This window comes from Gracilinanus agilis, chromosome 4, assembly GCF_016433145.1.
Source record: "Gracilinanus agilis isolate LMUSP501 chromosome 4, AgileGrace, whole genome shotgun sequence".
NCBI classification, from domain to species: Eukaryota; Metazoa; Chordata; class Mammalia; order Didelphimorphia; family Didelphidae; genus Gracilinanus; species Gracilinanus agilis.
Genome location: NC_058133.1, coordinates 341,781,526 through 341,792,522, shown reverse-complemented (window position 1 = coordinate 341,792,522; position 10,997 = coordinate 341,781,526). Strand labels below are relative to the sequence as shown.

The 10,997-nt window shown below is 38.0% G+C and overlaps 1 protein-coding gene across 1 annotated transcript; it reads left to right on the top strand.

Moving 5' to 3' along the window:
- Window positions 1-446: 446 nt before the first annotated feature.
- Window positions 447-1,933, top strand: LOC123245350 (phosphoglycerate kinase 1-like). Its single transcript, XM_044674211.1, has one exon. The coding sequence runs from the start codon at window positions 447-449 to the stop codon at window positions 1,821-1,823; it is 1,377 nt and encodes a 458-aa protein (XP_044530146.1). The 3' UTR covers window positions 1,824-1,933.
- Window positions 1,934-10,997: the final 9,064 nt, after the last annotated feature.

The following is a 10,997-nucleotide window of genomic DNA, read 5'->3' as shown; positions in this document are numbered from 1 at the left end:
CCAGGGTCTGGGATGGGATAATGTGGCTTCCAGATAGTTTGCGGGGGAGTGTGTGTCTTTGTTTCGGTGTTGTTGGGGGAGGGGAAGACCTTGGGGAGAGTTGTAAAAAATCACACGAGGTCTCTCCCCGAGGCTTACTGCGTTGGAGTGGTGGCTGCCAGACTTGCGTTCTGCGCGAGACCGGCTGTAAGCAAGAAACGGCAGCTGGTTGCCGTTGGGCGCCGGGGAGAATCGGCTGGGGCCGACCCCTGCTTAACTTTCTGCAGCTGAACTCCCAAGAAATGCGCACTGAAGATCCCGAACTCCTCCCGTGACTTCTGTACACAGTCCTTAAGACCGCAGGACCCCATCTTATTCTCTTTAACTGTTTCAAAACAAATTAATTTGATTTATAAAAGATATATGTACCATTTTCTCTTAAAAGCAAGCCCAAAAAACTATTGACTATGTTTTATTTATCTTTCGAAGTCGCTTGCTGCAGAAGCGGCCCCGCAAGACTTCCTGGTTCGGGTTCCCCGGGTCCGCCCGGGTCTCCACCTTGTTCCCGTCCAGGTTCCCCCTCGTCGAAGATATCTCTTTCCAGAAAGCTCACCTTGGACAAGGTAGATGTGAAGGGAAAGCGAGTTGTCATGAGGGTGGACTTCAATGTGCCCATGAAGAACGGCGAGATCACGAACAACCAGAGGATCAAAGCTGCTATCCCTAGCATCAAATACTGCCTGGATAATGACTGTAAGTCAGTTGTGCTCTTGAGCCACTTAGGCAGGCCAGATGGCATTCCTATGCCAGACAAATACTCTTTGGTGCCTGCGGCAGTAGAGCTGCAGACCTTACTTGGCCGAAACGTGGATTTCCTGAGGGATTGTGTGGGTCCTGAGGTGGAGGCAGCCTGTGCCGACCCCATTAGTGGTTCCATCATTCTGTGTGAGAATCTCCGCTTCCATGTGGAAGAAGAAGGAAAAGGCGTAGATGCAGCTGGAAATAAGATAACTGCTGAGCCAGCTAAAGTAGAAGCTTTTCGGGCTTCTCTTTCCAAGCTGGGAGATGTCTATGTCAATGACGCTTTTGGTACTGCTCACCGGGCTCACAGCTCCATGGTGGGAGTGAACCTACCCCAGAAAGCTTGTGGTTTCTTGATGAAGAAGGAACTAGAGTATTTTGCTAAAGCCCTGGAGAACCCAGTGAGACCTTTCCTGGCCATCTTGGGTGGAGCTAAAGTTGCAGACAAGATCCAGCTGATCAACAACATGATAGATAAAGTTTGTGAAATGATAATTGGTGGTGGAATGGCTTTTACCTTCCTTAAGGTTGTCAACAAAATGCAGATTGGCAATTCTCTATTTGATGAAGAAGGAGCCAAGATTGTTGAAGATTTGATGGCTAAGGCTGAGAAGAAGGGTGTGAAACTAACTCTACCAGTAGACTTTGTCACTGCAGATAAATTTGATGAGAATGCCAGTTCTGGTCAAGCCACTGTGCAGTCTGGCATACCTGATGGATGGATGGGTTTGGACTGTGGTCCAGAGAGCAGCAAGAAATTTGCTGAAGTAGTAGCTCGGGCTAAACTAATTGTGTGGAATGGTCCTGTTGGAGTATTTGAGTGGGAAAATTTTGCACAGGGAACCAAAGAGCTAATGAGCAATGTGGTAGAGGCCACCTCTAAGGGCTGCATCACAATCATAGGTGGTGGTGATACTGCTACTTGCTGTGCCAAATGGAACACTGAAGATAAGGTCAGCCATGTGAGCACTGGAGGTGGTGCCAGTCTAGAGCTTCTGGAAGGCAAAATCCTACCTGGAGTGGAAGCACTGAGCAATATCTAATAGATGGAGTTTTCTTGCCTATTGGTTCCTGTAACATAGTTCTTAAGACTACAGGACCGTACTTTAACTTCCTTAAATTCTAAACACATTGTTGTGATTTGTAATCTATATATTTTGCCCTTGGAAACAAAGTTAAAAGAAAGTCAAAAAAGCTGTTTTGTCTTTTGTCTTTTGAAGTCAATTGTATCATCTTTGTTAGTAGTATATTAGTAACTTTTTGTCATTATAGTATGAAAACAAGATAAAACTGTGGTTTTGGTTTTTGCTGGAGAGGAGGAAAATTTTACTGTGATAAAGGAAGGTTCTTAAAGATCTTACTTTTACTACTTTTACTTTATTGTGTCGAAACCACTGTTATGATTAGTAGACTATATGTGTGTTATATATTTTATCTTTATATCCAAAAATGTTAAAAGAAAGTTAAAGTCTCTTTTTATCCATATTATATTTCTCTTTTGAAGTATGCTGTACAATTCAGCTTTCTTAGTATCTTAGCAGCTGTTTTTATTATTACCCATGGTGTAGAAACAAGATTACTGTTTCAGAAGAATAGGTTAATAATGTTCTCTTACGTGAACATTCATAAGAGTGCCAATCTAGAGAAAAAAAAGAGAAGCCAAATTACTGGTACCTTCTAAAGAAACTTAAATTCTTAGGAACTAGATCAACCACAACTGAGCTTCAGCTCTTTGGGGCCTATCTGTTACGTGTTTGGGTCTGTAGCACTACAGTGTTAACTTCTTCCTCACCAACTCCTTCAAGTTTCCCCTTGTTCCCCTTATGCCCTATATTTTGCAGACATAGAAGGACTCATCCAATGAACTTAAAATCGGCTTCATCCCTAAACTTTGAGTTCTCGAAAAGGATGTAAGTGATTGGATAGGCAATCTGCTCTTTTTCATATCAGTTTAAAATTTTACTTCATAGGGACTGGAGTGATACCCAGACCTCAAGAGTTACTTATTCTACAGATTCAGGACAATAAAACATTTTGCTGTGAGGTTTCTCCCTTATAAGGTCAAATGTACAATTTTTCCTAAAATAACTCAATAAACAGAATTATAGCTTGAAATTAATTCATAAGGAAACATTGTTGAGATTTAAAAAATCTGTGGCATTACTTGTGTTAATATAATTATTTTTAAGTGGTTGAAGTAAATTTGATTCGAAAAGGAAAAAGTTTTTGCCTTTCCTTGAATATGTAAACTTTAAGTTTGGGAAATTTTCTTATAAAAGCTAACTTCCAATATGGACTAATGTGCCAATTTCATCAAATTTATTAACATTGAGATTTTTTTTAATTACTAGAAAATGTACCATATTGCTTGAGGCTTCTTTTAAAATGAATCATCAACAAAATTGTTAAATGGTTATTTAGGCATGGCTAGTTGCACAGGAAGTTGCACAGGATTGCACCCTCCATATACTTGTTTCACCATATATAGTTGATATTAATAAAGATCTCCAAGCCTTAACAAAGACTCAATATACATTATATCATTTTATATATCCAATGATGGTAGATCCTTTTATTTTCTTTTTACAAATGAAAAAATTAAGATAGGCTCACTGAGTTGTCCAAAGAAAGCCACACAGCTGGTAAATGTTTGAGATGGAATTTAAAAAGTCAGTATTTTCTTTTTTCCCTTTTCCTTTATTTTTTTTATTTTCCATACTTTATTATATTTTATTTTGTTGAATATTTCCCAATTACATATTTTTTGCTTTATTTTATTTTTTTAGAAAAATTTTCTCTGGTTACATGATTCTTGTTTTTACTTTCCCCTTCACCCCCCCTTCAAACCCCCCTCCCATATCCAATGCACATTTCCACTGGTTTTAACATGTGTGATCAATCAAGTAAAAAGTCAGTATTTTCTGATTGCTACTCAACTGCTATCGTGTTAACTCCATGGAATCCATCTCACAGGTATCAAACAGTATGGGATTGCAATCATTCAATGCTTGTTCATCCTAATATAACTAGAATCCCTGACTTTTCAGTACATTTACCACCAGGTGTCACCCTATAGGGTGAGGGTAGGGGGAAGAGGATGAAACTTTTTTCTTGATATGTGGGTATCAGTGGACCATGAAGGATGCCCATGAGTTATTCATCACTCTTCCTATGAAACTCGCCCCTATTGTTTCTAATATATTTTAGTAACACTCTTTTGCTCTGCTACTTGAATATAAATTTTCATTTACATTTTTATTTATAGATTGAAATTGTAGACATACTACAATGTGAAGAACAGTGGTATTAAGAAATAATAGACCAGGGGGCAGCTGGGTAGCTCAATGGATTGAGAGCCAGGCCTAAAGAGAGGAAGTCCTAGGTTCAAATCTGGCCTCAGACATATTTCAGTATTGGCTCATCTAGTTTATACAAGGCTAATATAGTGAATGTCAAGCTAATCTTTCAGTTGGACAAACTTACATTCAAATTCTACCTCTGATACATACAGCCTTTATAATCATGAGCAAGTCACTTAACTTCTCATTGCACCTGTCATATCAGACTGTAAACTGCAGAACATGTTTTGGCCCCAAAATATGCCATCTAACAAAGTTTACTGAAGCAGATCTCCAAGTAATCAATTTTTTAGGATGGTCCTTAATCAATTGGGTTCAAGCTTTTCCTCTCAATCAAGGGGTTCTATGGGATTTAGGAGGTTACCAAAATATACCAAAAATAGAATGGAATCATATAACTCCATGATCAGTCATCTTCAGAAGCAAGGGAGACACTATGATTGTCTAAGGTATAGTTATGTTATTGATATATTACATATTAATAGATATTACATAACTATCAATCAATCACTTTGTCAATAGGCTTTAAAGGCCTTTATGAGATTAGTTCCAGGTCATCAATCACAGGCTAACACAATTGAGGCTTTCCATATGCAACTCCTGCAGAGATTTCATGAGAAATCAAACATCTGGTGTTTGGTCAGCAATATCCTAAGAAAGTAAGGAAGATGTGGATGAAAGGAAAGGTCATGAGGGAGCAGTGACAATGATTCATAGGGATGAGTGGTATTCTTGCTACAATAGCAAGTTCCAGGGTTAATGATTTTGTCTTATAATCTACAATGGCATCACTAAAGCATAATATCATTAAAGCATAAGAGGTTGTTTAGTCCCAATGTACATAACTCTTAATCTAACAATAAGATATGCCTATCAATCCAATCTAACAATCACTATTCACTATGAAATTACCATGAATTCAGTAAATACTGATTAAGTTGAGTAGGGGGTATCAAAATTTTCTTGACACAGTGCAAACCTGCATCAGAAAAGGGAGCTCCCTAGGACAATGAAATCTCGAGTCCAGACAAGAAATAGTAAGACATTTACCTAGATTATAATACCTTAAATATATTCAAAAACCCCCACACAAAGTGATTGTCAAGTACATTGTTTCCTTTTATGCTAACAACGGTAGGGAGAAAGGATTATTTTCTCTTAAAATCTCAAAGGTCCGATATTAGCTATAATACCAGAAGTCCATTCATTTTTATGTATATCAGGGAACTGTCTAGAGTCATCTTCAGAGCCATAGGATGGAAGATTTTCAAACTGGAAGGGATTTCAGAAGTCATCTAATTTTATCAGGTAGATAACAAAGACCCAGTCAACTTAAGTGAATTGTTAAGGGTAACAAGTGGTAGATTTGGAATTTGGAATGAGGTCTAATGACTGTAAATCTAACACTCAATTGGACTATGCTGTGGACATCAACTAGTAGAGCTATGTGGCAAGGCAAGAAGGCCTGGGACCACAGGGTACCTCCTCTTTTCTCCCTTCCCCTGGCTGCTTAGTTATTTACGTGCTTTGGATGAGAGAGAATATACAAACTCTCATACCTTCAGTTGAAAAGGAGGCCCATCAAGTTACCATCTGCTATGTCACTGCCTTGGGCAGTCTAGGCCTCAACATCTACTCTGTCTCTTATGAGTTGGAGATCCAACTCACATCTGACCTACTTGATGTAACCTAAGCATACTGGGATCTTGCCAATTAGGATGTCTATTTTTTTTCTGTCTGCCCTGTGGTTTAATTATCTTTTATATGTTGTCTTCCCCAATTAAAGTATAAGCTCCTTGGGAACTTTTTCTAGGAATAGCTTCAGGGCTTAGCAAGTGATTGTCACATAGGAAGCATTTAATAAATGCTTTTTTTCCCTTTGTTTTCTTTACAGATTGTAAATCTATGTTGATCTAGTGAGAATTCTCATATCAGGGGAATTCTCACACTTAGAGATCACTATGCTAAAGAATCATAGATCCTTTAGGTATTTGTAAAATAAGATAATAAAACCATAGAGTATCACAGCTAGAAGAGACTTAATTAGCATTGCTTTTCAACAAATGACCTACAAGAAAAATATACCCCCTCTTAATTTGTAAAATGGAATACTAATGAGTTGTGAGATAGTCTATCTATAATATATATATATATATATACACATATATATACAAAATAATCCTTCTTTGGGGATATTGTATCAAGCATTATAAATCAATTTTTGAGAGCTTGACTATAGGAGACACTCTTAGTAGACTATTAAAATAATATAAATGGAAGATATGTTCCTAGATGACCAAAATTGTAATTATGAAAGCTTAAAATCAGTCTGAATAGAAACCCAGGACTATGACAGAGCAGAGCACAAATTGATTGGGGATGCTTGGATACCTGGGAAGACAAGTGGTATGAATCAAGTTTGTCCTAGTCAAAGGATATCTTGGGAGAGATAAAACAGTAAACTTTTTTTGGTAGAGTAAAAAGAGACAATGAAAAGGGAAAAATTGAAAAAATCTTGGAATTAGACCAGAAGGAAATATATGAAGAATAAGAGTGGAAGAATTAAGAGAAAATGTGAGTTGGAAAGCAGGGCCATGATTTTTTCCATAACATAATCAAGATTATCTGCTGGGAGGGCAGATGGTAGAGACTAGGTACTGAAGAGGGTGGGAAACAGTTCCTGTGGCAGATGGAAATGAATAAGGAATGATGTAAGGATTTGCTAAATAGCTGGGCGATTCTATGAGATATAAAATAGTATATATTTATAATGGACCCAGTACATATGGTTTTGTGGCTTTCTCCAGTAATGTTCAACATCCCAAGAATTGGAGTAGGGAAAACAAAATAAGACTGATCAATAGCAGAAAAATTATATGGAAGAGCATCAAGAGGGAAGAAATCCAAGACCTTTGGATTTAGCAAGGTCAAATGGAGGGAAATTAATTAAAAATTTAAGCTATTGTATGTAAATATTTCTAGAAATTGTCCATGGTGAATATTCATATTTGCATTTTTATTTCATTTATAGACCCTAACTTGTTCTTTAAAACCCAGGTAATAACAGGCACCCAAAGGAAAACTAAATTGAATAACAGCTACCTCCTGGATAGAGATAGATATTTGGGTGACAGGTACAAGGCAATTGTAAAGATTGATATAAATTTTTGCTCACTAAAAAGTCTTAAGACCAAGCCATACAAAACTAAAGAAATATATTAGATATTAACTTCCCTCCAAGTTCCTTGGAATTAAACATCTTCCAAAATCAAAATTTACTTAATTCAGTCTTCTGAGGTTATTTGGCCATTATTCATGCTTTCTAATAAATGATAAGTACTAAATTAAAGTTTGCTGAAAGGAGCTATTAATTTAGCATAGATCTAGCTCATAGAGTTAAGCCAACCTTGATTAAAGAAAATTAATATGCAATTATGATCTGATAATCAAAACATCACTAAACTAATACATTTGCATACATGTGGCAGAGAACCAATAACCTCTCAATTGTGCAGACTGTCATTTATGCCTCTGGGAGCCTTTGACTGTGTTACTGCAGTTTATTCCATTGGGAGTTATTATTAATTTCAGCTATAGAAGAATCAGGCAATTCATTAGCTTAAGGATCAACTTTTTCCATATGGAAGGTGAACTACTTGTGCTATAGTACTAATATTTACTGAAAACTTCTTTCTGAGGAAAATTTGAAAAAAAAAAGGACATATTCTTTAAAAGTAGGTGCTTTCCCCATTTGTTCACTTAGAAAGCATAATATCTGAATCATGTCAAATGATTTCACCATAACATAAATCTTCTTTGCAAGAATCTAAATGATTTTACACTCTCTTGCGGTGGTGGTTATTCTTTTTTGTACACTGGTATTAAATTTTTTTTTTGCTCTTGTTTTGCTCTAACCTAGAACCATGATGGATAACCTATGGCATGCATGCCAAAAAAGGCCATGCAGAGCCCTCTCTGTGGGCATGTGAGTCATCATCCACCAGAATTTATTACCAGAAAGGCAGAGGGACTTGGGGGAGCTCCTCCCCACTTCACCACTCTGAGGACATTTTTTCACTTCACTCACCCTTCTGCCCAGCAGCCCAATGGGAGTGCTTCACATGTGACAGAGCTGGGAGGGGAGAGGAGAGTTCTGACTACTCCCCTCCCCCTTTCCATGAATGTCCTCACTTTACCTGCCCCTCTGCCCAGCAGCCCAATGGGTGTGCTTCCTCCCTTGTCTAGGGTAAGGTGGGGGTAGATGGTAGAAGGCACGGAGTCTCTAAAAAGTTTATCATCACTGGCTTAGAACATTGACTGGAATATTATTGACACTGAATAAATATTTAAATTGATTGTATATGAACGTTAGAGTTATGGAGGGAAACAATAATTTTATAAGTTGATAAATATTTCAGATAACTTAGGGTTAACTTACTCAGTCTTCTCAATTATTTCAGCCCACTGACGTATCAAATCTCATATTTACATTCAGAATTCTCTGTGAAAACTTTTTTTTAACATAAGAGGTCCATACTTGTGAATTATACAACTACGTTTAGATATTATCCCCATATACTTCATGAAATTGTATTTGATGCATTTCTGTATGGTGACAGCTACCCAGGTATATTTAGATACTTTGTATCAATGATGGATTTCTTTAATTCTTTATTAGAGATAAGATATCCTGTACTAAAATTTTTCTTTAAAAGCTTATCAAGGCATAATGGTGGGTCCTTGTTTGTGAAACACTATGTGAGTAGAGTAAAAGGTCTGTTATATTCTGTGTGGGTGGAAAAGCTTCAAATACTGCTATTGTAATGGGCTGTGCTGTGTTCCTGTCATCTGAGGACCACTCTTAATATGTAAAAACAGAGAAAAGCAGCAAGTTGGAAAAAATTTTATGGACAGTGCTTTGGATAGAGGTCTCATATCAAAAATATATAGAGGTAAAACAGAAGAGAAACAACAAATTGGGAAAAAATCTTTATAACAAAAAACTCTGACAGGGGTCTAATTACTCAAAAATACAAGGAGTTAAATCAATTGTATAAAAAATCAAGCCATTCCCCAATTGATAAGTGGGCAAGAGACATGAATAGACAATTCTCAGGTAAAGAAATCAAAAGTATCAATAAGCACATGAGAAAGTGTTCTAAATCTCTAATAATTAGAGAAATGCAAATCAAAACAACTAGCAGATTGGCTAAAATGAAAGAAGGGGAGAGTAATGAATGCTGGAGGGGATGTGGCAAAATTGGGACATTAATGCATTGCTGGTGGAGCTGTGAACTGATCCAACCATTTTGGCTGGCAATTTGGAACTATGCTCAAAGGGCTATAAAAGAATGCCTGCCCTTTGATCCAGCCATACCATTGTTGGGTTTGTACCCCAAACAGATCATAAATAAACAGACTTGTACGAAAATATTTATAGCTGCGCTTTTTGTGGTGGCAAAAAACTGGAAAATGAGGGGATGCCCTTCAATTGGGGAATGGCTGAACAAATTATGATATATGCTGGTGATGAAATACTATTGTGCTCAAAGGAATATTAAACTGGAGGAATTCCATGTGAACTGGAAAGACCTCCAGGAATTGATGCAGAGCGAAAGGAGCAGAGCCAGAAGAACATTGTACACAGAGACTGATACACTGTGATAAAATAGAATGTAATGGGCTTCTGTACCAGCAGCAATGCAATGTGTTATAATTATGGAGGTCTCTTGATCTATTTGAGATGGTAAATTGATGTACAGAGAGATATAAGATGACCCTTCTCCCTTATAACAGTTGCCCAGGCAGGATCCTTCCTGTCTAAGAGGTATATCCCTTCAGGCCCCACCTGGGGTTAATTGATATGTTGATTTGGGCTCTTTAGCTAGGATTAGGCCTTGTATTCTGACAGAGATTTCTCCCTTCCCAAAACAAGCTTTGACACTGCTTTAGGAAGGTACTTTAAACTTTAAATTAAACAAGAAGGATATGGGTAAAGGACTGTGGTATAGGAGACCCTATACTAATGATTACTAATGAAATCTCAACTGCTGGCAGATGAAGAATCAATGTAGCTTCCCTCTGGTTCAGTCTGGCCTGGACTAAACCAGAGTAGGTAAACTGCTGGGATATTTTGACTTCTTCTTCAATAGATCTTCAGCCTTACAGTTGAGTTATTTCCACCCTTTCCACACTCTTCTTCGTCTCCTACCCACTTCCCGGATCCCTCCCGGGCCCTGGGAAACCTAGATATCTAGATGATGAAACTCCTAATATCTAGGGGCAGTAGACACCAAGGTGGTGGTCAGGTACAGGTTAGAACGGTATCTCAAGTACAGGAAGAGTTTGCAGAGAGATGTTTGCACCTTCTCACTCCAAGACCAGGATCCACCGATCTCCTGCCTCAGCACAGGTCAAAGACCCAGAACTTCTTCTCAGGATTCTCAACATGCCTTTCGCATGACCTCCCTGGAAACATTCCATCCAACTGACTTATTTGTCAATCAAAGGTGATCTTCATGCTCCCAGAGATTCAATATAATAAATGACACAGGACAGTTCTGAGGGATTTATGGTAAAGAACGCTACCCACATTCAGAGGAAGGTCTGCAGGAGAGGAAACATATAAGAAAAACAACTGCTTGAACGCATGGGTTGAGGCGGACATGATTGGGGATGTAGACTCGAAACTACCACACCAATGCAACTATCAACAATTTGGAAATAGGTCTTGATCAATGACACATGTTAAAACCAGTGGAAATGTGCATCGGCCATGGGTGGGGGGAGTGCCGGGGGTGAAGGAGAAAGTAGGAGCATGAATCATGTAACCATGTTAAAAATGAATATTAATAAATG

Coding starts and splice junctions, on each gene's coding strand:
- LOC123245350 (XM_044674211.1), top strand. CDS start 447: ATGTTTTATTTATCTTTCGAAGTCGCTTGCTGCAGAAGCGGCCCCGCA.